This window comes from Crocodylus porosus, unplaced genomic scaffold (genome assembly GCF_001723895.1).
Source record: "Crocodylus porosus isolate Cpor-Errol unplaced genomic scaffold, CroPor_comp1, whole genome shotgun sequence".
NCBI lineage: Eukaryota > Metazoa > Chordata > Crocodylia > Crocodylidae > Crocodylus > Crocodylus porosus.
In genome coordinates this window covers 5,043,245-5,069,559 of record NW_017728925.1, presented here as the reverse complement: position 1 = coordinate 5,069,559, position 26,315 = coordinate 5,043,245, and the positions used below count along the sequence as shown (strand labels likewise).

The 26,315-nt window shown below is 48.1% G+C and overlaps 2 protein-coding genes across 3 annotated transcripts in view; one reads left to right on the top strand and one right to left on the bottom strand.

The window, feature by feature from the left end:
• FAM129B (family with sequence similarity 129 member B) overlaps positions 1-7,587 on the top strand; it is a 97,654-nt gene extending 90,067 nt beyond the window's left edge. Inside the window, exons 11-15 of one of the 2 annotated variants that reach the window (XM_019540618.1) lie at positions 3-119; positions 1,557-1,664; positions 2,129-2,240; positions 3,156-3,910; positions 3,953-7,587. In XM_019540618.1, the coding sequence (XP_019396163.1) occupies positions 3-119; positions 1,557-1,664; positions 2,129-2,240; positions 3,156-3,910; positions 3,953-4,033 (1,173 nt within the window). In that variant the 3' untranslated portion in view covers positions 4,034-7,587. Of the gene's footprint in view, positions 1-2; positions 120-1,556; positions 1,665-2,128; positions 2,241-3,155 lie in introns of both variants that reach the window. The other variant, XM_019540617.1, reaches the window with a different exon arrangement.
• Positions 7,588-12,212: 4,625 nt separating this feature from the next.
• Positions 12,213-26,315, bottom strand: part of SLC31A2 (solute carrier family 31 member 2) — a 19,051-nt gene continuing 4,948 nt past the window's right edge. Inside the window, exons 2-4 of the mRNA XM_019540616.1 lie at positions 17,584-17,650; positions 14,679-14,868; positions 12,213-13,616 (exon numbers count right to left, since the gene is read on the bottom strand). Of these exons, the coding sequence (XP_019396161.1) occupies positions 13,448-13,616; positions 14,679-14,868; positions 17,584-17,650 (426 nt within the window). The 3' untranslated portion in view covers positions 12,213-13,447. The remainder of the gene's footprint in view (positions 13,617-14,678; positions 14,869-17,583; positions 17,651-26,315) is intronic.

Here is a 26,315-nt window from a genome sequence, read left to right as displayed (position 1 = left end):
AGCAAATGGATGATGCTGTGTACACCTTTGAGACCCTCCTGCATCAAGAGCTGGGGAAGATGATGGGCAAAGACGACTTGTGCAAGTCAATCCAGCGCATCCTTGAAAGGGTGCTCAAGGTAAGGCAGCCAGCAAAGCCATTGAATAGGTTGTCGCGTGGCGAATTGGACAGTTGGCTCATCTCATCTGGTGCCCAGTTTATGGCAGCGGCAAATACCTGATGTTACAAATGAGGAGAACCTTCACCTTGCTGATCTCACAATCAACCTGTGACGATCTAGTTGGGGATGGATGGTCTTGCTTTGAGCACGAAGTTTGACTCAATGACTTCCCGAGGTCCCTGCCGACCCTCATTTTCTACAGTGCTATGAACCGATTGCACAAAACCGTGAAAGCTGGTGCAAAAGTCTCAGTAAATATATTCTCCAGCCAAAGGAGTTTGACCAAAACTGACTTTTTTGTGAGATTTTCATTGTTTTTTAAACATTTTTAAAACATATTTTTATTTTCCTATTGTTTGTGTTGAAATTGTTTGTGTTTTGTCCCTTCTGTAGCAGGGGTGTGTATGAAAATATTAAGAAGGAGGGAAGGGGGTGGTGGGGGTGGGGAGTGAGAGAGAGACAAAATATTCAGTTTTAGTAAACTTACAGAAATTCCCTCGCTCCACCAAAACAAGTCACAAAAATTGTTAGGGAAATAGAAATGCCTCCCTTCAGCTGGAAGTGCTGTGTGCTGGGTGAGCATAAGGAGACTCCTGGTTATTTCCAGTCACTTCCATATTTGTAGCCAAATCCCCTTGTACTATGACTTCAGTGTGTTTTAGACTGAGCCATTAGTTTGCGGTATGCAAAGGCTTCACCCACAATTGAAAGGCTTCCATACTTTTAAACACACGTATTGGAGACTGCAAAGCCCAGGTTCTTGGCAGGATCAGGCCTGCTGAGTCAGCTGGCTTTCGAACTGGAAGGCACTCAGCTTTGGCTTCTCCATACTGCATCCAGTTCCAGATGAGAAGTCTCTGCCTAGAAGAGAACTTGAGACTTCCCTCAATGCTCAGGTGTGATGTGTATTTGCAGTGGGGCATGATTGAACCCCCTGTATAGAATGGTACTGGACACTTGTGACTTTGGAGAGACAGAATAATACCGGTACCAATTTATATTATAGTAATATAGTAACAGCGTGGTGGGATCCTGCCACCCTAGGTGTAACCTAGTGATTAGTTGGTCCAACCCAAAGAGCTTACAATCTATGTGAAAACAAAGCAAAGGAAGTGAAGGCAAAAGGCCGACAAGTGACTTGTTCAAATTAATAAGGCTAGTGATACAACATGGGTCTTCAGAGTCTAACAGTGACTTTCCACTAGACCACACTGCATCCCTACCTCTGCTAAGGGGTATTGAAAAAATATGCACTTACATAAGCCTCTTGAAGGCTGAATTAAACATGAAAGGAAAGGTACAAGGACCCTATTCCTCTTAACTGTCTTCTCTTCTCTCTTCATATGAGTTGCCAAACACGTAACCAGCCCACTCTCTTTCTCCCTCCATCTACAGAAGTTTGACTATGACAGCAGCACTGTGCGGAAGAAGTTCTTCAGGGAGGCTCTGCTGCAGATCACTGTCCCCTTCCTGCTGAAAAAACTGGCACCAACCTGCAAGGGGGTAAGGGGCTGAGTCCTGCTGGCACAGGGTAGTGCCATGTTTGAGAAACTCCTGTTGAGTAATGGACTTGGATCATGTGCTGCCATGAACAAATATCCTCCTTATCCATTGCTCACAATACTGGAACACAGATCCAGTTTTTACTACTATTGAGACCCTTTTATCCCACTCTGCCATTGCTAAGAAAAGAGCAAATGCACTGTGTTGCTAGAGTGACATCAAAGGCTTTGGTGTAATTGGAACTTGATGCCTACCCTTGTACAAATCACTTCTAACCAAAGACCTTTGTAGTGCCTTGGTCTTGAATATCCTGACAACCTTGGGCATAGGTTTTTCCAGACACTGGCTCAGTGGGCCTAGTGGTGCCCATGGCTTTTGTGGGAAGGGGCAAATCTCAATTGCTTGAGGCATGATATCTTTTGAAGGCCACGTTAGCATCCTGCCTGTTTTTTTCCTTGTGGTAGGAATTACCCAAGTTCCAGGAACTGATCTTTGAGGACTTTGCCAACTTCATCTTGGTGGAGAACACGTACGAAGAGGTTGTGCTGCAGTCAGTCATGAAAGACATCATGCAAGGTAAGCAAGGGAGAGGTGTGAAGAGGTGGTGAGTTGTGTACAACTCATGAATTCAGCACTGCACTATTTTGGTTGGGGGGTGGGTGGTATATGAAATGTCTAGTGATGCAGCTGGTGCCTATAATCTCTAAAAGCTTTGCTAGAACAGAACTTGGCTGAGCTCAGGATCCATGCTGCTGCTGCTGTTTCATGGTAGAGAAAGGTGTCCATGCGCTCTGCATCCCATTCTGTGACTGTCAGCTCAAACCACCTTCCTCCATGTCACTCAGTTCCATTATGTAGGAACTCCCTCTTGCTTTTACCCTTCTTGTACTATACATCTGAACTGGCTTCAAATCCAACTACCTAGTTCTTTCTAACTTTCCTAGGATCCATCCTTTTCCTCTGTCTAGGCCTTCCATAATCTTTCTTCTTGATTACCATAAAAGCCATCTCACTGGCTTTCTCAACACTGCCCATCGCCCCTTTCAGACCACACAAAAAACATCTGTCAAAATGGTTTTCCAAACGCATTCAGCTGACCACATCGCCCCACTCTCTGAATCCCCCTGTCATCTTCATCTTCACCACTGCTTCAGGTTCAAACTCTTTGTCCTTTTCTTTGCAATTCTGTCCTCCCCTTTACCTGGTTGTCCCAGCTACCAGCTTCTGACTCAGTCGGAACTGAGGGGTGCACAGGATGCTGCATTTCTTGTGTGCATATGACACCTTTACCAGAGAGCAGAGTTGCTCATAACCCCATGTCCCCACGCATGTTGCATATCATTTGCTCTGAGTCTCAGGAAACCTTGGAGAGGCCTGGTTACTTCCTCACCTGGTACAGAGCACAGTACAGTCCTGATCTAGAACGGGGTCTGTAGGTGCTCCTCCAGTATCACTGGATCTGTCCTGACCTCCTTGTCTATGCCATTGCAGCTGTGAAAGAAGCAGCAGTCCAGAGGAAGCACAACCTGTACCGTGACAGCATGGTCATGCACAACAGTGATCCAAATCTCCACCTGCTTGGAGAGGGTGCGCCCATTGACTGGGGAGAGGAATATGGCAACGAGTCAGATGCAGATCCGTCTGCCGAGAAGCGACGCCGAGCCAAGCAAGTGGTGTCCGTCATTCATGATGACGAGAGAGCCCTGTCCTATGAGTCTGGTGCAGAGAGGCTGATGCATCAGAGCTCCCAGGAGGAGACAGAGTCAGCAGAGCTGGAGACCTGCTCTGCTCCTGGAACACCAGGGTCTTCTGACGACGTGAAAGAGATACGGGAGATGCTGGTGACAGAGGTCCAAGTGGAGACCCCTGTCCCTGCTGGAGATGAGGCAAAAAAACACCTGACAAATGGTACAATAGTGCAGGAGAGTGGCACTTCGGGGGAGCGTGTGGCAGAGGGAGCAGCCCAGAAGGCCGACTGCCCGGCCCCCTTAGAACTCACTGCCCGCCACGATGCAGGTTGCCAGAGCCCAGTCAGCGAGGGGGCACAGGCACCAAAAGCTGTGCCAACAGCACCTGCCTCTCCAGGCAAGCCGCCTTCCCTGGGAGATGCCGGGTCACCTGCTGAGGAGAGAGCAGAAGCAAACAGCCACAAACCTAGTGACAAGGAGACAGGGGAGGAGGTGTCCACCCAGGCCTGTGTGGAGAATGTGGAGCCAGCCCAGACGGCCCCAGAGACCAGCGTGGGGGCCCCAGAGACCAGCGTGGGGGCCCCAGAGACCAGCGTGGGCGCCCCAGAGACCAGCGTGGGGGCCATAGAGACCAGCATGGGGACCACAGAGACCAGCGAGGGGATGCAGACTGAGTTTTAGGTCAGCTGCCCTCTCAGGATTCCTGTCAAGCATGTACACTGTGTGCCAAAGGCAAACTGGAGTCAAGGACACCGTGGGATTTGGGGGGGTGGGACTCGTAGGCTGGTCCAGCCACAGCATTAGAAGCTGTTACATTCCCGGGTTCAGACTCCATCATTTTGGGAAGGGGGTGGGGAGAACCACCGAGATGCAGTATCTCCTAAATCACAGCCCTGCTTGGGGAAGAATGCTCTGCTGATGGGTGCAGCAGTTCAGTACTGGTCCAAACCCAGCAGCCTCCCAGGGCTCTGCCTCTTTGTGTAGGACATTCCTCCCCACTCCCCTGCACTTTGCCCTGTCTTTTGTTTTTCCTTCTTACTGAAGACACTTTACTTCAAAATAAGTTTGCAAATGCCTGGAGCAGCCACTAGAGAGCAGCAGTCCTGTACATTGACACCAGGGGAGGGCTGGGGTTTTTAGGGATTTCTGTAGCCATTACGACCATCTGGCTGTTCCTTTAACCTGTTACTCTTGCTGTAACCAAAGAGGCCATTCTGGCACACCACACCAAGGATGTCGAATGCAGTCTGAGGCCCACAGCCTGTACCTATTGTCCATGAACCTGCATTCAGGAACCCAGATGCGCTAGGCTGTGGACATCCTCCCTGGACATCCCCCCTGCTCTGTGAATGTTCAACACTGGCACCCCTTTCTCCAAACAAATGACGAGGCTCCTTTATATGCCTGTATATATACTGTTAAAGCCAGGGCCATGAATTTAATGTGGGTCTTTCCATCTTCTCTGGCACAAGGAGGAATAACTTCCTCCAACATGAACTTTAAATTGAACTGGAATCCTTCTTTCCTGATTGGCCCCAAAGAAGAATAGGATGGGACTGCTGCTCACGTGGTTCTGAGCTCCTGGATGTCTGATTCCAACATCACAGAGACTGATGCAGAAGCAGAGCTATCCTGAATACAAAGAAGATTGGGCAGCACCTTAATTCTTTTGCTAGTGGCTTCTTGTGTGACCTGTTTGGACTGTAGGGGCTACTCCTGGTTCCAAAACAGTTGTCTTTTGTAGGACTGGTATGGGAATGGAAGGAGCCAGCATATTTTTCAAATCAACTAATTACTGCTACCACCACATCCCTCCTACGCTGTCTGTACATGCAGGGTAAGGCAGTGAAGAAAGCTTGTGTTTGCTGTGCTTGGAAGGAGGAAGCAGAGAATGGTTGGTCTAAACGTATCAGCCAGTGTCATGGTGCTCCTGGGACACTTGGGTAGATGCCTGATTGTCTTTCCTGGTTGAAAATAGTTACTGATACATCTCAGAGGTCTAAAATCAGCCACTTCTAAATTGATAGTATTGGCCAGAAATGGGGGGGGCGGGGGGGCGGTTCTATTAAGTCCCTATGAGTAGTGACTCTGCCACACTTTCTTTTCCTTCCAAGACTTCTACCACCCAGCAGTGTTATTCCCGGAGAGCACCAAAACAAGCTTAGCTGGTGGCTTTTAAATACTAACGTTCACAAGAGTGTGTTTCATAGCAGGTCTCCTGCCCTTTCTTACAAACTTGAGGAGGGACCGGAGGGATGGAACGGAGCCCTGGAAGGATGACTGTGGTAGGTGAAATGGGGAGGAAATAGGTGCATTTTAAAGGCTTTTAAGTTGGATGGGGAGAGGAAGTTGGCTTTGTAGAGAGCAAGGGGAGGCCAAAGAAGGCCAGACACGTAGATGGCATGGTTTGGAGAGAGAACCGTGTGGGACATAACTGACCTATGCAAAGTTTAAAGCTTTTGTCTTGGGCAAACAGAGCTTCTGGAGCTGGTGCAGCTGCTGGGTGGCAAAAGGGGTGCAGGGGAAGGTGGGGCAAGAGTCTGACTTGCTGAAGCTGTAGGACTTTGGCTTGCTGCTAACTAGCATCTCCCTTCTGCATGTGGCGCACATTCATTTAGAGCTCTTATTTTCATTGTGCTTGTTTCTAGAGATGGCTGAATTGCCCGTGGGTAGGAGGTGGCTTGCGGTCAGCTGGGGGATGCTTTGTGAAATTCCAGATACTGAGAGAGACAAGCAGACAGGGATATTTATGTAGACACATACAGCTCTGAGCAGGTGGCCCGGGGTGAATCTCGGGTCTTTTCAGAGCAAGGGAGGAATGGATAGAGACAAACCGACCTTAAGGGAAGATTCTAGCCCCTCAGAAAACCTCTTGGGGTGGGGTGGAGGCCATCTCCTTACCTTTACCTGCTGAATTCATAGCTATTCCTCATCATTTCCTCATTACTGCCTGACTCACCTGGCAAGTTGTGCCAAGAGCTCTTCCCAAACAGCCCGTGGGCTGGGATTGCATCTCCCCTCTTTGATCAGTCTCCTGCAGTGAGGCTGTGCTGTCCTAGCAATCCAGGTAAATTTACATCAGTCCTGCGGAGGTGTTTGATCCGGGTGGGGTAATAAGACTCCCAATGGGAAATATCATGGTAAATGAGTCTTTTAACAGTGAGTCGAGTGGCTTTGTGCCCCTGGGGTTTCACTCTTGTTAAACTGCAGGGCTTAAGGTCTTCTGGAAACACCTATCATGACAGAGGTGACTTCCCCAATATGCTTCCTCCCCCTGCTGTGCCTTTGGTGCATATAGGTGATGCCCCTGGTTTCAGTAAGTTTAGAACAAATTCGTAGATGCGGGAGGGCATTCCCATGGCCATAGACAAATGCCACCACCTTTGCACCAAGTGTGAGGGCCATGGGAACCCTGTGGCCTCTCAGTCAAAGGCAAGCCTGATGGGAATGTGCACATGAACCTGGCAGTGTTGGTAATGGTAACCAAAGGGCTTGTTGTTAGCCCACATGGAGTTAGCCAGGTGCTTTTATCTGTGCTGGTCAAATGACTCCTCTATGTGGGCACAGTCCAACTTGCCACACTTGCGCCATTTTCAGTACGCCAGACATGAGACAAACACATTCTCTTGCCACATATAGGAAGCACTCCCACAATGGGTTTCCCCAAAGCTCCCTTGGGCATCTCTGGTGCACTCCAGCAATCGGAGGATAGTCGCACTGAGAGAGCAACTGAGGTTCAGCTGGGCACTGCGCTGAGCACTGGGATAGCGTAGCCCAAGACGCAGTGGGACACCTGGGGCCTCAGGGTGATAGGTGTGTTTCAGATGCCTAATGTTAAGAGAATCTGGGAGCATGTAGCTGGTGGGATGTGGGTTGTGGGAAGGATTTCAGCAGACAAATGACATGTTCCTGTACTTAAAATGTGACGTGGTTGACATGACTTGTCAAGTCACCTGACTAGGACAGTTCTTCTTACAACACAAATGGAAAGGGAGCTCACCTGTACCGGCCCTTTCCTCGACTCCAAAGACATTCCAACTTCCGTGCGTATTTTAAATGCCGTTGTTTCTTTTTTAACTGGGGGATGCCCAGTCTAAACAACTTGGGCTCTCCCAACAAGTGCCTTGCATTGGGGATTAAAAACCTTGTCTCTTTCGCAATACATTGAGAATGTTATACAAATGTTTAAAATATGCTTAGAAGAATTAAATAAAAATCAGCCTTATTTAAAGCCAGCAGAGTGTCTCGTTCCTGACTGATTCACCATCATTCTCGGACAAGTGCTTCCGGAAAGACTGGGAGACCTTACACATGAAGGTTCGGGAGTGGAGCAGACCGAGCCAAAACGGTTGGGTCCAGACTGGAATTGAAGCTTTATGTTAAGAACTAGTGCATTGCTCCAATGTGGCATAGAGTCTGGGGTCGGCTAAGAGGTTGCTTTAGCGAGTATATATTATGGTAACGTGCAAATGGTGGCTGGGACTGCACTGAGCTGGCACTGTCCTAGAGAGCCTGTCATGTGTCAGGGTTTGTGGCTTACGTCTGATTTTACTTGTATTCTATTTGCATTGAGAGACCCAGGCCACCATGTTAGGCATACTGCAATACAAGCAGTAGGATTTTGGGAGACTGGGGCCATCTCTTCTTATGCTAGATGAACCAAGAGAGAGCACAAGGAAGGGGATATAGGGAACTGGAGTATAGCAAGACAATGTGACCTGACAGCTTGCACAAGAAACCTGTGGCCAAATGTGTGTGTCCCGATCTGGTATTCTAAACCCAGACCACCTTCCTATTGCTCTGGGGATGAACATCATGAGCTCTAAGTCATTCTAAATATATGTCTATGCTGCATCATGCAGTGCGAGGCAAAGATGCTGGAGCTAGCTCAGGTACTTCGGATGTTATGGGGGTGGGGGTAGCAATTTCCGCAAGCATCCATTTGCTTAGTGGCTGCCAAGAGCCCTTTATCCCTCGTGGCATGGCACCCTACTATGGGAAGTCCCATGTATGCAGGAGGAGGAGATACCTCAACAGCTGGAAATGAATCTTTGTGTTCGAGCTGAAGATGAATCTTGGTGTTCCTGACTAGCTGTGTGGATTTAAGCATGGAGCAGTTCAATGCTTGATTCCATCTGTAAAATGGAGGATAATACTCACTTTCCAATAAGATCCTGGGGTAGAAAGTACTGAGAGCAAAGGACAAACTAATAGAACGGTTTGGATGGAAAAAAACAGCCTGGCAAGTTATTCCGTGCCCTGATGTAGTGTGGACTGACTACTTACGAGAGTAGCAAGTCTTGCCATTTGAAAGACGCAAAGCCACATCGCTCTGATTCCTGAGGAGAGGTATGTGTCGGGGCAGTATGTCCCAGGTGGCTCTTCAACAGTCTGGGAAGCCAGACAGATAACACATGGACAACTTTTTTTTTTTAAGGAGGGTTATTTCTTATATTGCATCAAGGTGGTGAGCTTGGAAAGAGGATGGCTGGGTTATCTACATGTCTGCAGCCATTTCTGTGACAGCAGGTTCTTAGCAGCTCTATGGGTTGCATTAAAACTAAGATCCAGGGAACATCCATGCCAAAGACAGTTCTGTCTTGGGGCTGCACACTGTTTGGATATTGAGGTCAAGACCTGGTCTGGCTCAGCCATTGTTACAGCAATAGAAAGAACCAGAATGGACTGTGCATCGCGGCAGAGAATAAATATAATGGATCCTTTGTGCCCCGCTGGCCAGAAAGGAGTAGCTGGCATTAACTTGGTCAGCTGTACATCATGGAAGAGTTCTCTTGCACCAGGGGAGTCTCCTGCTAGCCATTTATGGCTATGATCTGGTCCTTTCCACTGCCCAAATGATAAAGAGGCCAGATGTACTAGAGCAGGTGGCCCTCAGCTCCATGTGTTCATAAAATCATAGAAAGTGAGGGTTGGAAAGGATCTCAGGAGGTCACATCTAGTCCAATCCCCTGCTCAAAGCAGGACCATCCCCAGCTAGATCATCTCAGCCAAGGCTTTGTCTAGCCTTTAAAACCTCCAAGGATGAAGACTCCACAACCTCTCTCCTACCCTCCTAGTGAGAAGGTTTTTCCTAATATCTAACCTCAACTTCCCTTGCTGCAACTTGAGACCCTTGCTCCTTGTTGTCATCCGCCACCAATGACAATCGTCTAGCTCAGGGGTGGGCAAAATGGTGGATCCAGTCAGCGGCTGTACTCCATTTCCCAGCAGCTGCCCGCGCAGCTCCTGGCAGTCTTCATGGAGACCCCAGGAACGGGGGGCTGTGACAGCAAAGGGCTTTAACAATGCAGGGCTCTACCCCAGCCCCAGCCCTGCGCTGCCATGGCCTTGTGCTGTCAGTGCCCGCCGTTCCCGGGGTCTCCCCGGCTGGGCAGGGAGCTGCTCCAGGGCAGGGAAGACCTGGATCTTGTGGTGGTGACAGTGCAGGGCTGGAGCCGAGGCAGAGCCACGATCTGCTGCCTGCGCATCCCTGTCCACACAACCCACGCTCGTCACAGGGACACATGGGCAGAGGATTGCAGCTCTGCCCGTCACACCACATGCTGTCATCGCCACAAGACCCCAGGTCCCCCCCAGTTCCACCCACTCATCTCACCCCTGGCCCCATCCCAGCCACCCGGCTCTGCCCCCCAGCAATGGGTGCCCAGGCAGCGGGGCTGGGGCTGGTAGGGGCAGCCACAAGGAGCTGTAGGGGTGGCAGTGCAGGGTTGTGCCCCTCACTGCTGCTGGATGCACAAGGGACACCTCACCAGGGCAACGTGGAGCTTGCAGCGGCAAGGAGCTTTCCCGCTCTGCCTTGCCCCGCTGGGTCTGACCCACGGGGCTGTGGAGCCCCCAAGGGACGGCAGCAGAGCAGGGAGCCTGAGCCCACAGCAGGAAGCACATGCCTACCCCCACTCTGCACACAGATCTAGGGGCACAGGTTCCCCTGCCCTCCCTACGGGGGCCTCAATCTCCACGCCACCCCGACTTATCTGCAGGAGCTCCTCTCCCAGCTGCTTGGCCACCATGTGCGTGTACATGGCAGTCCCTGCCTGACCGCCCTCCTCCCGCTCCCCGCAGCCCCTTCCAGGCTGGAACTGTGCCAGCCCGCAGAGAGCTCTGTGCAAAAGTGCAAAATCCATGGGTTTCTGTTAAAAAAAGAAATCCACGTTTTCCTCAGGCAAAGGGGGAAACCCACGTTTTTCTCCATTTTCCCATGGGAAACTGAAAACCCGGATCCCTGCACATCAGCCAACTCCCTCAGCAACCTTGGGTACTTCCCGTCTAGCTTTTCTTAATAATCCCCAACCTGTCCTTTGGCCACTGTTGGCTGCTCCCCAAACTGTGCTGCCAGGCACAATAGTCTGGGAGCTTATCTTGCCTGTGAAGCCTGAAGTAAAAAAGACATTGAGCACTTCAACCTTTTCTGCACCCTTGGTTGCCTCCCCTGTTCAGTAAGGGGCTCACACTTTCCCTGATTTTCCTCTTGTTACCAACATACTTATAGAAACCCTTCTTTTAACCCTTCATATCTCTTGCTAGCTGCAGCTCCAGTTGCGCTTTGGCCTTCCTGACTTCACCCCTGCATGCCTGAGCAATGCTCTTATAGTTTTCCCTTGTTGTTTGTCCAAGTTTCCAGCTCTTATAATCTTCCTTTTTGTATTTTAGCTGACTGGAGTGTTCCCTGCTAAGCCAAGCTGGGCTTTTGTCAGACGGGGACATCAATTGCTGAGCAATCACTTAGCAATCATTCAGCTAGTGGCACTCCCAGTTTTTCAGAGCCCACGCCTCAAACACACACAGCTCACCAAACAAATAGGCAGGAGCCAAACACACAGGCAGCCCTGGCTCACCTTTCCAAAGCAGGATCTGGTACTTCATGCCAGCCTCCTCTTCCCCTTCCTTTTGCTCCCAGTGAACCACTTGCAAACTGCTTGCCCTGTTTGCTGCCCCTGCTTGCTCACTGCTCTGTTGGCAGAAGTGTATATGCCTACATGGGGCAGGCAAGGGTCTTTGGGTAGATGCGATATCTTCTATTAGACTCACTAAAAAGTTGGAAAAAAGTTCTTTGCCAGCTTTCAGGCACAAACACCCTTCATCAGGCACACGGAGACTCAGCTGGTGTTATGTGTTCTCCAAGGTAGAAAAGAAGCAAATGTACAAGAAGCTTGCCTGTGAAAATGCAAATGAGTGGAAGTGAGGAAGACCACAGGTAGAGATAGGAGGGGAGATGGAGAAGTTAGGGAAATGTGTGAAGGAAGGCAAGTGGTCTGTGGGAAACAGGTTACCTGGGGTGTCACATGTCAGGCAGGTTTTTTCAACTTCTTTCCAACTTTTTAATTGGTCTAATAAATGATATCACATCTACCCAAAGAACCTTGCCTGCCTATGTCCTTAGACCAACGTGGCTACAACCAACAACCTATACCTACACAGTGCACTTGAATGCCAAGCTTTTCCCCTATTTGCCCAGTACATCTAAGTGGCTGCATAACTGATGACTCTGCACCCCCCCGAAAAATGTCAACACTGAAGTGGAGTTTCCTGGATTAGGAAGCACCACTGACCCTGGGAATTACCAGAAAGATGATGGAAGTCCTTGGAGAAACCTGTCAGAGATCAGCTGTAGCTAGTATCTTAAACAGGGTGGATTGTATCTATCATTTATGGGCTTGATGGAGCATTGCACAGTCCCAGCGTCTATGCGGTGAATAGTTCACTGGCTCCCGGGCAGCCAGACTGTCCACGTGTCAGAGGATATTGATTATTTTAAAAGTATATATATGAAGTAAACTAAGTCTGCTGTACCCTGAGGTGAGGGCCAGCATTTTAAGGCACATGCACACATATAAGCAAATAAATGATAAAGATGGCTTTATTAAAATGGGTCCTTCTCTGTGAAAAACAGGAAGAACCAGAGAGACACAGTAGGAACCTGGCAAACCTGTGTTTCCACAGCAGTTGTTATTGCACACATGTAACAGCTACACCTACTAGTTCTACATTAATGCAGCCAGAACTCCTGATAGAAGTGGTATCTTTTATTAGACCAACTACATTTTTGCGAAAAAAAAAAACACATTCTGCAATTGCAAGCTTTCAGGTACAGGCACCCTCTTGCAGGCATAGGAGAAAAGACTGTAAAGTTCTCCCAAGTAGAAATGAAGGTTCATATTTCATAGGAGAGCTAAAGGTGTGGTAAAATCTCCTGTTTGGCACTTGAATGCAGTTGCCTTCAGAGATTCTGGAAACCAATGCAAGAGCAGCTTGCACTGCGTCCACCTCTCCATGCCATGATGTGCTGAGTCACAGTTAGTGCTACAGGAACACAGAAGGCACCGTGTGAGGTGAAGGGCACAGGGTGACACAGGGAGGGGTTTGTAAAGGAACCCTTGGAGGATAAGAGAGAACCTTAGGGTTATACCACCTCTTTCCAATTCTGCTCCTTCTCCCTGACCACAAGCAGTAAGGAAAAGTGAATGGGACCAAGCAGAATCCTGAACAGACATATGAGAGCAAGGATAAAGTCATGCCAGAGTCGTTCCCATCACATCCACATCCTTGATTTAAATACAGCGTGTCACCCACTTGCTGGCTCAACTTGGAACCAAACCTGAGGAATGCTGACAAGGGCACAAACCTCTTCGTTCCCCCTGGTCGATGGGAAAAGGTTCCTGGGATCCCTGAGTGAGACTTGAGGGTGGATTCAAAGTCAGTGTTAATTGCTTTTCTGTTGAGGGAAGCTCCCACGCTGGTAAGTGGCAGTGGGGATAATGGAGGCCATAGACCAGTAAACAGTCCTGGACCCAACCTAGGTCCTCTTTGGTGCTGTTGCCTGCACAGCAGGTGGGAGGAGAGCAGGCCCAGTGGAAATGGTTCAAATGTGATTTTAAAAATATATGTAGATTTTTTTTATAACAGTATAAGCCAAAATGCAATGAAAGAAGTAGGAAATTCCCCAGTGCTCTGGGAATCTTTCCAGCAGAGGTCATGAGTAGTTTCTCCAGTGGAAAATTAGTCGCCATCCTCCCATGGGAGATGCTGCCCTCTTCTGTGCAACAGCGTCCTTGAATGCAGCGGGTCCAGAAGCTTCTATCGCACCTTGAGCAATGGGTAGGCTACATAGTAACCCACTGTGGAGCCCACAATCACACCCAGGAAGATCCAGGTGTTGTAGGACATCACAGCCAGCATCACCAGATAACCAATCACCACCTGGATCACATGGAGCAGTGTCTGGCTGACATGGTACAGAAACCACCTGAGCAAAAAAGAAAAGCAAAAAAGGAGATGGAGAGCCCAAGCCCTGCCAATGAGCCCTGTGCTGGCCTCTAGTCATGCAGCCCTTGGTATATGCAAAAAGATGGCATTACACCCAGAAACAGTGAGATACTTTAGGCAGCAGTGATCTCAGCACTCCAGCTGGCTGACTTGTATTAGGTAGTCTCAAACCCATAATGTGGCTCTTCCTTTCCATCTCCCATCATCATGCTGGATCATGTAGAACAGGAGAGGCAAGGCATGATACTGGCTGGCTCAAAATCACATCATCCTCTTGCATTATATGTTGCCTCTGCTGCTTGGGTTTTGCTGGCTTTTTGTAGTCATGTGGAGGACACAGGCCCTTGGGTGTGAAGCTCTGGTCTCATGTACTACTTCTCAAGCATTTTGGTTGCTAGCTGTATGTTTGCAGCTGATGTTCTATGAATGGTATTTGTGAAAAACATATGGTCTCCAGAAAACTACAGTGAAACTAGTCTTAACTGAAGGCAGATATTGCTTGCCTGGAAACAGCCTCCCAGTGAAGATGATAAATGCTTCCTTATGCTTGCCTCCAGCAGGCAAAGGGCTATCGGAACAGGTTTTGCTATATAAACCGAATTCCATCACCTCCCACCCGGGCCAGAGAAAGACACTGATCACATTGGCCAGGCCTGCCTGATCAAACAGATTCCCCATTCACTGCTGCAGGGGAAGCTGAGGGGAGAACGCTCTGTACTGACATTATGACAAAGAGATGATTCATTTCTAGTCTCGCTGGTTTTAATCATGCACATATGAATGAGAAATCTCTGATGTTAAGGATTGCTACTGCACCTGGGAACAGCAAGCAAGGCTTCCCTGGGGCCAGAAGAGCAGCCACATCATTTGTGGAATGGGCATTTAGTGAGGGAAAACTAGGTGGGAGCAGGGTGGGAGTCAGCCCCACTCTGATAACTATACAGGCCAAGCGTTCTAGGTTGGAAAGCCCATGAAGCAGAAAGATCTTAGCTACTGTCTCTTGGACAGCTTTTGTGAGAGCCTGCAACTGAGCCTGGATTACCTTTTTTGGGTGGAGTTCTGCTGACCTCGCTCTGAGTTGACAGATGCCCTGTCTCGTTCTTCTAATGACTCCTGACTGATGCTGGTGGGGACAGACAACACTGTCCGATGAAGCAGTTTGCCTTTGGTGACCTTGATGACTTCGTACAATGCTGCCAGCAGCAGGATCACCACCACTGACAGTGCCATCCCTGCAAGGCAAACACCACTCAGAGGGCCTGCAACCTGCTCAGATGGAGCCATCCCTGCACAACATAAGTGCCACTTAGCCCATGCTGTGACCAAGCCTCAGTAGCAAGTGATGCATGGAAGACTTAAAGGCTGAGTTCAAGTGTAAGGAACTGAAAGGGCATCATCCTAAGCACACAACAACTGGCTCTTGGCTCAAGTTTGTCCCCTGCCCCTTTTACTCCCTCCCCACCTCCACCCTATCCCTGTCTTTTCCAAGTAAGAATTAGGCTGCCAAGATCCAGTCTGACAGGAATTAAATGGTGCTTCTTACGGCATCTGACTCTAGCAATGTCTGTGGACCTTCTTTATGTCTTCTGCTCAATTCATCTTGGAGGAGGCTCGCTCTAGCCCCATCCAAATGAAAGAGGTGAACTTGGGGAATGAGGTACAAAATTAATTTTAATGGAGATCTGGGGCATGGGAGCAGCAGCAGAGCACTGCATGATTCACTGATCCATTACACAGCATAAAATCTCATATGTTTTCTGTGCATTTTGTCTTGTGTCACGCCCCAGTCCATGATAAAGACTATCGATGATCCTCTTGTGCTGTAAGAGAGGAAGAGTTTCGCCATTCTCTTCTGCTTGTTCTTCCTTCACCACTTAGTCTTGCAGTTTTATGCATGGACCTAGTGCTTGTATAACTGTGACAGTGCACAAAACAGGCATATTCTAAAAAATTCCCCTATGCCTTGCTTCATCCAAGAAACCTCACTCTGTGACTGCAGCTTCCGCCTGCTGTCCTATCTTGGGCCTCCCTGGAACAGACACGACCAGCTGTGGTAACTCAATCAGCTGACTGATGATCAGCCTGGGCTAAGCCACTGTAATAATCTTTGCCTGCAATGGTAAGCCAGTGGCAGGTGGGTGGGGTAGTCAGAAATTTCCTAATGGGGTAACAGGGCTTTTCCTGCTTTTTCAAGACCAGGAATGAAGAGCAGGCAGTGGGTCTGCAAAGAATGCGGGAGGATGCATTCTCTATGGCAAGATCCTGAGGATTCAGGTTTTTTGCACCTGGAATTCCTGTCATCTTGTCTGCCTCCCTCCTCTACAGCTAGATAGATGGGTAAACTAAGAACATACAGTAACTGCCTTTAATCCCCCTCTTCAATTATCACCCAAGCAGCACAGGCCATGGCCTCTGCTAGCTGTTATGAATGAATCTGGCTATCAGCCATGCCTAATTAGCCTCTGTTAAGAACTCTGCCCAAAAATCTAGCTAGTTCAGGGATCCAACAATAATCGCCTCTCCGGTCAGGCTGGAGCTTAATAACACGTCCCAGAGAGGAGGTCCTTCCTTTTCACACGCTGCAGTTTACAGCCTTATTCCAAGTATGCTGTGACTCAGCAGGAAACAGGGAGGTGGGGGTTAGCCCCTTGTTAGGTGTGGGGGTGCTTCAGGGTACTAGTCTACAAATGGGTCGTTTGAGTCTCAGCCTCCAGCAGTTCATCCCACCGCAGGGACTGGCTGGACTTCAACAACATGCCAGGCTGCAAAAGTCTTTTGTATAAAGCCATTTGCTGGGTCCTGTGGGCAGGGCAGTCCTCTGGCATTCACAAGACATATACCACTGAGCAAAACCTGGAAAGGGGCCGGTTCTGCAGAATCTGGGAGACAGCAGACAGCTGTGGGTGTTTATAGATGTGCTCCAGGAAGGGGAGGAGGTGAAGTGCTTTAATTAGAGTGGCTCTGAGAGCTGCTCTAATTAAAGTGCTTGGAGCATCACGTGTATCAGTGTCCTCACACTGAAAAATGGTGGCGGGGGCTTTCTAATGAGCTTTAGTTAAAGCACCATCTGCCACCATTTTTCAGCACAGGGATGACACATGACACTAGAGTCTGCTGAAGCAGTCATTAGCACACTTCAGCAGACTCGGTCAATCGAGTCTGCTGGATTGTAGTGACAGTGCATTGGGCCAGCGTCACTGCACATGTATAGACACCCTCAAGACTGGTAAAGAAAACCAGCTCACTTCACCCCAGGAAGTTCTGACACTGGCTTAAGGCTTAGTTTGCTATAGCACAGCACATAATTCCCTGGTGATTAGCTCACAAAGTGCATTCAGGACTCTGCAAGCCCAGGTTTTTCTCATATTCAAGACTTCTCGCCTTTTGGGGAAGAATCTGATTCTCAGGCTCTCCAAGCTGATCTAAGAATCAGTGTGATGCTAGGTCTAAGTCACTTGTTTACTTGGCCAAAACAAGTGGCTTTCTCTCTAATATAGTCCCTTGAGTGTCCATGTTGGGATAATTTAGGAGCATATCCTGGGACATGCAGGAAATGCCAAAAGGGCATCTGTCTGTATAGATGTGTGTAGATACTATTCTATACAAACCTTTCCAAAGGTAGGGGCTCATATCCCTTCAACCAGTGCTGAAGGAGGCTAAATCCCCGGGGGGGGGTTAACCAAAACAGAAGTCTTTCTCACCCACCATGCTCCCTTTATCACTCTCTCCCTTTGCTAGAGAGACTTACCGGCAAGTAATCTTGCTGCGCGGGGCTGTGGCAGAGAGAAGTTATGCAAAACTAATTTGAAGAGATTCTGAGTTACAGACTCTTTCAAGCTCTTTCCAGCCCCCTATACACAGACTTGTTTATGAACCCCCGTGTGAACCAGCTGTGCTGAGCAGCAGCCATTTGGTTATGGTTGGCAGCCTGAAGTGGCTTTTCTTACCTGCTGGGCTGTGGACATTCCAGAAGTCAAACAAAAGCACCGTCTTGTCGGAGAAGAAGAAATACATCTGGAAGAGAATCAAAGCAAAGGTAAAAAATAGGAGCTGGACTGACGTTGGGCAATATGGAGACAGTAGCACTGCTTCCTGCTTAGCTCATCCCTGCTTCACTGCACCAGAGACTAGGATACAAGAACTGCAGAATCCTCTTTTGTTTAAAATATGTGTAGTGCTGGCTGGCTGGCAGTGGAAAGCAAAGTCCTACCTAAGTACAAATCAGATACCCCAGATACTAACCACCAGTGCTCCAGGCAGGGTTAGGAAGTTGCCCTCTGGAAGTAAGTGGTTCTTGGCTTTTTTCTGGTAGTACCAACACCTCTTTGGTTGTACGAAAGGTCAATTGTTCTGATAGAAGTTGACTTTGATCCAGCAACACCTGCTCCACAGGCCTTCAGACAGCCAAAGGATGTCCCCTTTGTCATTATTTAGGTGGTTGCCATCAGCTCTCTATTCATGTTCCCTGGCTGCCATCCAGGTCTCCTCCATGCTGCTCTTTTCAATCCCTCGGCCTCCGTTTTCATCTAATTGCCAGAACCTTTGGCAAAATCCATTGATAGGATTTGTAGAAAAGCAAAATGCTTCAATCAACAAGGAAAAGCTTTCTTAGAGGCCTGAACCCACAATAGCTCCAGACTAGAAAGTGAGGCTCTGTTCTGTCTCCATTTCTCTAGAGCCCCTTTGCTTGGAGAAGTGTCATGGATGGATGATTTCTACCTCTCAAGGGATTGTGTCCTGGAGGGCTTTCCTCTTCATTTACAGCTACAGCCCTGGATTAAAGAGACCACCTGAAACTGCATAACTTGGCAGAATCAAAACAAAAGGCTTTGAGCACGTTTTTGCCTTTTTGCAGCTCATGGATGTACTGGCTCTTCACTTCAAAGGGCAAATTCCATTTGGTCCAGCACTGTTTAAGTCCCCTGCTTTCTTTGACAGCATCTTGGACTGGAAATTCACCTTGCACAAAGAAGAACTGAAGGCAGAAGAGAACTGAGTGGGGGGCAGGTAGGGGGGCGATGGGGCAAGAGCTGATTTTCTGGAACCACTGAACATCCCCAACTCCCAGTGAAGTCGATAGGGTGCTTAAAGCCACTTAAGAGCCAGATCAAAATAACTCCTTACGTTGCAAGCTAAGTGAGCCTGGTGCATGGTACATCCTTGCGCTTCCAGTAAATTCTGTCCAAAGATTTCAGAGGCTCTTTGTGAGCCTGAATAGAGTCTCATGGGTCTGTGATGAGTTATATGGTGTAAATAAACCGAGGGCCAGAGAAGCTAAAAAAGCAAGACTGTGATCACACAGTGAATTCTAACTGGAACCCAGGAGCCCAGAAGTTGTTACAGCATAACACTTTATCATGAAGCACTTGAACTCTGTAGCCCCTAAGTGCTTTGCAGAAAAGGTCAGTTTTCCCACGTGTAACACGATGATACTGATGTCGGAGAGAGGAAGCAACTTGTCTGACAAGAATGAAATGAAAATCTCCTAAGGACCAGTTTGCAACTCTCCACTGGAAGACACTGCCTCTAAAGGCCTGCTCCTGCTCCCTCACACTGGTGTAACTGCATTGGCTTCCATGGTGGTTGACTGGATTTACATCAGTATTTCTAAGTGTGAACTCAGAAATGTAGTTCTGGCCTAACTAACAGTTCATCATCCCCTAGGCACATTTCCCTGGCCTACAGACCATGCTTACCGCAAATATATAGTGAAGCACAGCACACCCGCTTTCCATGAGATGGACCTAAAGGGATGAAAAGTTGCCACCCTAAAGCACTGTACCTTGGGCACACTTTGTGGGAGCGCTCTAAAGCAGTTATGTTATACTGGTTTCAAGAATCAGTATGTGGAGAGGCCTGGCAGGCTCTGCTGCAGCATCCCCTGGCACTGACTGAGGGCAGTGTTAATACAACCCTCCCTAATTACAACCCTCAGTGGACATGCACCATGACTCTGCCCTGCACTCAGCTGGCCGGCATGAGCTGGTTGGGGGGAATCAGCAGCTCAGGCAATGAAGTCCTCTTCAGAAGAAGATGTTGAAGACAGTTTCTTTTCTCAGTAGGGTCAAGTGGTTGCAGTGCATTTGCAGTAACCTGCCTTTGTAATGGTCTCAACTGTACTTCCTTTTGGACAGTAAGATTCGAGAAGAATCTTCTCTCTGAGAGAGTGAGTGGAGGTTTACACAGTGATGTGCAAACACTGCTAGGGAAAACCTACTGGTGGTAGGAGTTATACCAGGTTCCTCAAAAAGCAAGAGAAAATGATAGGCTAGCATAGACTATCACAGCAAGGTACTGGAATCTAGAACCAGGGATGAGGTGTAAGTACAGAGGGATATGGAGGGTGATGGTCTGTCTTTATATTAACTTATGAAGGTCCTCTGATCAAAACAGACCCTTCTAAAGATATTTGCAATACAATGTGTGGCTTTAAATGTTACTACATGCAGACTAGTCTATGGACTTGTTCAGATTACAGTGGGAGAAGAGTTTTTTTCTGATGGGAGCCAGTTGGTCAGTTTTCATAGATTCATAGATGTTGGAGGCTAGAAGAGACCTCATGAGATCATCAGGTTCAGCCTCTCTGCATTTGGGCAGGAAAGACTGCTGAGGTCAGATGACTCCAGCCAGGTGAGTGTCTAGACATTTTTTGAAGACTTCCACAGTAGGTGATTGTACCACCTCTGGGGGAGTCTGATCCAGACCCTGGACAGTCAAACCATAAAGAAGTTTCTCCTTGTATCCAATCTTAAGCAATCTTCTAGCAATTTATGACCATTATTGCTTGTCGTCCCCTGGGGTGGCTTAGTGAACAAATACTCCCCCAGGCCCTGATGTGCACCCCTTTTATACTTATAGGTTGCCACCAAGCCTTTAATGTATTCTTTGCCTCCATATTCCTAAACAGACACCAGGACATCTCCCCCACTAGAACTGTGATGGGCCCAGGGGAGGCACCACCATGCCTAGGGGCAGGGATGACCTAGTTAGGGAACTACTGGAGGGGCTGGACATGTTTTAATCAGTAGGTCCAGATGCTCTTCACCTGAGGGTGCTGAGGGAATTGGCAGGGGTCATAGAGGGGCCCCTGGCACGGCTCTATGAGAACTCATGGGGCACTGGCCAGGTACCAAAGGATTGGAAAAGGGCCAATGTGATCCCTGTTTCCAAGAAGGGAAGAAAAGAGGACCCTGACAATTATAGGCCAGTCAGTCTTACCTTGGTCTTTGGGAAGACCTTTGAGAAAATTATCAAGGAGTACATCTCCAAGAGCCCAGCAGGGAACGTAATGCTCAGGTACAACCAACATGGGTTCATTGAGGGCAGATCCTGCCTGACTAACCTGGTTTCTTTTTATGATCAGGTCACAAAGTCCCTGGATGAGGGTGTCGGGGTGGATGTTGTCTTCCTGGACTTTAAGAAGGCCTCTGACACTGTTTCCCACCATAGTCTCTTAAAAAAACTAAGTGACATTGATGCCTACACAGTCAGATGGGTGGCAAATTGGCTGCATGGTCGCACCCAGAGAGTGGTGGTGGACGGGTCGTTTTCAACCTGGAGGGATGTGGGCAGTGGAGTCCCCCTGGGCTCGGTCCTGGGGCCTGCACTGTTCAACAGGTCCAGGGAGGTGATCCTTCCCCTCTATGCGGCACTGGTCAGGCCACAGCTGGAGTACTGCATCCAGTTCTGGGCACCGCACTTCAAGAGGGATGTGGCTAGCGTTGAGAGGGTCCAGAGGAGGACCACTTGCGTGGTCAAGGGGCAGCAGGGCAGGCCCTACAAGAGGCTAAAGGGCCTGAACCTGTTCAGCTTCCACAAGAGAAGGCTGAGAGGGGATCTGGTGGACGTTTACAAACTCATCAGGGGGGACCAGCGGGAATTGCGGGAGGCTGTTCCCCCCAGGCATCACCTGGGGTTACTAGGAATAACAGCCACAAATTGTAGAGAGAAGTGCTCAGGCTGGACATCAGGAGACATTGCTGTACAGTTGGGGCTGCCAGGCTCTGGAATGGGCTCCCAAGGGAAGTGGTGCTCTCTTCTATCTTGGGGGACTTCAAGAGGAGACTGGACAGATATTTGGCTGGGGTGATATTATCCCGGCACCCGTTCCTGCCTATGGCAGGGGATCGAACCTGATGATCTGCTTAGGTCCCTTCTGACCCAAAGTACTATGAAGTCTCCTCTAAGTCTTCTCTTCTCCAGGCCAAACAGCCCCATGTCTTTCAGCCTCTCCTTGTATAGCCTGCTCTCCAGTTTATTAGTATTATTCCAGTTTAACACATTTAGGAGGTCAAATCAGGCCCGGAAGAATCCTAGATCCTCTGTACTATGAAAACCTTTCTTTCTAATCTAGACAAGGCCAAAATCTGCTCCAGCAAGAGCTGTAACAGGGACTATGACTTCAGCACAATACATGCAGGCAGCTCCTATGGTAGGGTTTGTAGAAGGGGATGCATGATTCCTTTTCTGAGGCCTTCAGCAAAACAGTTGTATGGATAAAAGTGCACAAGATCCGAGGCAGGGTTCTCCCAGGGCTGTATTCCTAGTAACGAGACTTTATTTTTCTGTAACACCATGGGCAAGACACTTCATCCAGTCCGGAAACGGAGATGTGCTGCTTCATCTGAGCCCAGAGCATGCTCCTGCAAGAAAGTATAAGGCTTTCTTGCTAGCAAGGGAAGGATTAGGCAGCAAGTATACCAGCGCAGTAAGGTCTGTCTATATCGATTTGCCTACAAATGAATGTGTGGCTGCTGTTCTGCTTTCCATTCCTGCATCTTTGTGGATTGTCTATAAAATTGGACTCTTTATCCCCAATACTACCAAGTCCCTCTCCCTGGAAGCCACCAGTCTATCTTACATGCCTGTGTTTTAAGTGCTGGTGTTTTCTGTAGCAAAAGAGACTTTATCATGCAGGAAGTGGATGTTTAAAATGCTGACACATGTCTCTCTTGTCTAGTGCAGCAACCTTTCCATGCATCTAGTGCCTTGACTGCTTGGATTATGGTTCTCTCCCTTGACTGTCAAGAGGTGCATTTTTATAGTTGGTTGGCTACTGGTGTCATAGCAGAAATTTTCTTCCCTGCACAGATCTTGTTAAAGTCCACGCTACTTCCCACACTTGGAATTGACCTCAACTAGTTACGTCTAGGGGAAAGAAACTCCCTTGCCTGTGCTAAGAGATGTAAAAACATACCTTTGTGTAGTGGAGATGTTTTTGCCTTATCTATTATATGCCACACTGCAGTGTCATTGGCAGGAACAGATGATATATTTTGGACAGCAATCTCAACTGTACAACTGAAGCAGCCTGCTTCAGTCAGAAACATTGCCTAAATATATGTATTCATCCAATGAAGAGGATCTAATGATATACTCACCCTGTACTGCCTAAAGTACATTGTCTCCTGTAATTGGTTCATTCTTTTCAGTTTTCACTGGCAGCAGGTTTACAATTAATAGTGGTTAAATGAGAATATATTTATATTTGGCACACTTATCCCATAAATTTCAAATGCTTCACCATGATGGTGGTGTCATTTGCCCATTGCAAGTAGGAAAAATTGAAGAGAAAACATTGACTTGCCTGGCATGTCACAGCCATGATTTGAAAGCAACTGTCCTGACTCTCATCCCTATTTTTGGGTTTGTTATTCACAACTTCTCTCCCAGTGTTCAATTCCCAGAGCAGGTGAAAGACACACAAGTCCCACTGGTGACTGCAGCTCCCCGTGCAGACCTTACTGTTCTGGGACCAGTGGTTCTCATTCAAAGGATTGTGGCTGTAAGCCTTGCCTGGGAACAAGATTGCATTTTGCCAGTACACAGGTCTTCTCTTTTGTGCATGCTTCATCATGACAAACTGGATATCTGCATCTCTGAAGAAGATGCTCTACATAAGCAATGGAAGTCTATAAGGGCAGGATTGTGTTTCTTGGGTCAAGTTAACTTTGCGCCTCCTCTGTGTGAGAAATTTCCTAGCTCAGGATAGAGGACTGCTGTACATATCAAAGGCCCTTACTGTCTGCTCCAACTATTTTTGGCTGCCAGGGTGTAGGAACACTCCTGCCAAGAAACCTCCCTTCCCTGACACTTCTTGAATAGGGGCGCCTGTCAGAGACTGCATAAAGTACTTATACCTCCTGGCTGTCCCCTTGCATCCTAGGGGTATCTTAGCATTGCACTATGGTTCCTTTATGCTGGCTATGGCACTAAAGACACCCTGGGACGCACAGAAATGTGGGACACTTGTCTTCTGCCAGTTGAAGGTAATAATAAAAAGGCCGTTGCTTCAGTGAGGCCTCAGTACCTGTGCTGCTGTTGCCATGAGGAAGCAGAAGGGAGGGAGTCATGGGGTTTTGGCACAGGACCAGAATATCTGGATTCCACTCTATGTCATTTCTTTCCAGTGTGACACTGTGCAAGTCACTTAATTTTGATGCAAAATGGGGTAATACTTTCCTATTTCACAGGGCTGTAATGAGGCTTAATTCACTATTGTAAAGTAATCTGAGATCATATGGTGCTAAAGTGGTGAGGGCTGTGACTAGGAATTCTTATGCTGCTGCTGAGATATCATGACATTATTTATTTCTTGTGAGTTAGCACCTAGGATCCACAGGCATGGGCAGAATAGAGATGTTCACTGACCCTAGGGATAGGCTCCGGAAATATTCTCCCTCTCTCTCTCTCTCTGTCTCTCTCCAGAAGTGAAAATAACCTGCCAGAGTGGCATAGCATTAGATGAGAGCACAGATCAAGGAATTTTGGTAGGGGGCAATAGATGCTCAGTTCCCCTTTCTTGATTATCATGGTGCACTAGGTTTTGTGTCTGAGACCCCTACCTCACCTAGGAGTGGCGGATGTCCTACACAACCTGCCTAAAGCCAGGTACCAGCAGCTGCTCTGTGCATACAACTCCATTGCTGTTTTTGTTAGGCCCTCTCACGGCCAATTCTGGTGTCAACACAAGACAAGCTGCAAGATGCACAGGCTTGTCTTTTCTGCTGAAAGAAAAAAAGCCACATGTTCTTTTTTGAGGTCACTAACACAAGTCTCCCATCTTGAGATAACAACTGCAGGAAAAACAAGGCAGCACCAGGCAGGGGGTCTACAGCTGACCTTGCTGGGTTTCCTTTGTGGTAGAACTCAGATAGGGGAAGAGCATTAGCTGCCCCAAAGCAGAACACACCACTTGTTTTAGCAGCAACAACAAGCCTTGGGACCCTTTCCAAGAGAGGGAGTTAATGTGTTAGGCATCTCGGTGCAGGAGGATGGTGATGAAAATAACCCAGCTAAAGTGTTCCAGTTGACACAAATAGCTGTGTTTATGCAAACCCCAAACTGATAATTATACGCGCGCACACACACTGTCCAGGATCCCTGACCTAGCGAGCTGACAGTGTACACTTGGACATAAGCCCTCGAGCAGAAGAGAAATATAGTCCTGTGGGGCTGAGTTTAGCCCAGAGATTGGGTATCCAACACCCCACATTATTATTTGCAGTGCTGCCACACCTCTGAGCCCTATTCATTGACCAGGATACTATTGGGCTGAAACAAAAAAGCAGTTTCTACCTTTCTACAAAAGCAAGCCAGGGAAATAAATGCAGGAATAACACCACAGCAAACAGTGTGCCCTTGTTGCAAAGAAGGCTAATGGCATACTGAGCTGCATTAGTACAATTGTTGCCAGCAGAACAAGGGGAGGGATTATTCCTCTGTATTTGGCACTGGTGAGGCTACATCTGGAGTACTGTGTCCAGTTTTGGGCCCCACGCTACAGAAAGGATGTAGACAAATTAGAGAGGGACCAGCGGAGGACAATGAAAATGGTTACAGGGCTATGGCATATGATTTATGAGGTGAGGCTGAGGGAACTGGGCTTATTTACTCTGGAGAAGAGTAGACTGAGGAGGGATTTAATAACAGTTTTCAACTACCTGCAGGGGGTTCCAAAGAGGATGGAGCTGGACTGTTCTCAGTGGTGGCAGATGAGAAAACAAGGAGCAGCGGTCTCAAGTTGCAGCAAGAGAAATTTAGGTTACATCTTAAGGGAAAAGTTTCTCCCTAGGAGGGCAGTAAAACATTGGAACAGGCTACCCAGAGAGGTTTTGAAATCCCTGTCCTTGGAGGTTTTCAAGACCAGGCTAAACAAAGCCTTGGCTGGGATGATCTAGTTGGGGATGGTTCTGGTTTGAGCAAGGGGGTTGAACTAGGTTGGACTCCTGATGTCCCTGACAACCACCATTTTCTATGATTCTAAGATCCAAAGGACCATAATCTACAGGTTTGTTTACACACATGCACATGGCCTCCATTTCACAAACAACAATTAATTACAGTTAATTCATAACAGTCGGTTGAAGTTGTATGGTCCACTTCCTGAGGATGCCTCTGCCTGTTTTAAGACTGGTTTTATTGGTTTAGCTTGCAAATATAAATTGGTTTACCTGTGCAAACTAAGCCACTCTATGTAAAAAGGTTAAATGTCCATGCACACAGTAGCACCCATTTAACTCAACTGACGTAGGTAAACAGGTACAGAAAAAGACTTGGGGGTCATCATTGACCACAGATGAACATGAGCCTCCAATGCGATGCTGCGGCTAGTAAAGCGACCAAAATGCTGGCGTGCTTCCATAGATGCTTCTTGAGCAAATCCCGGGACGTCATTCTC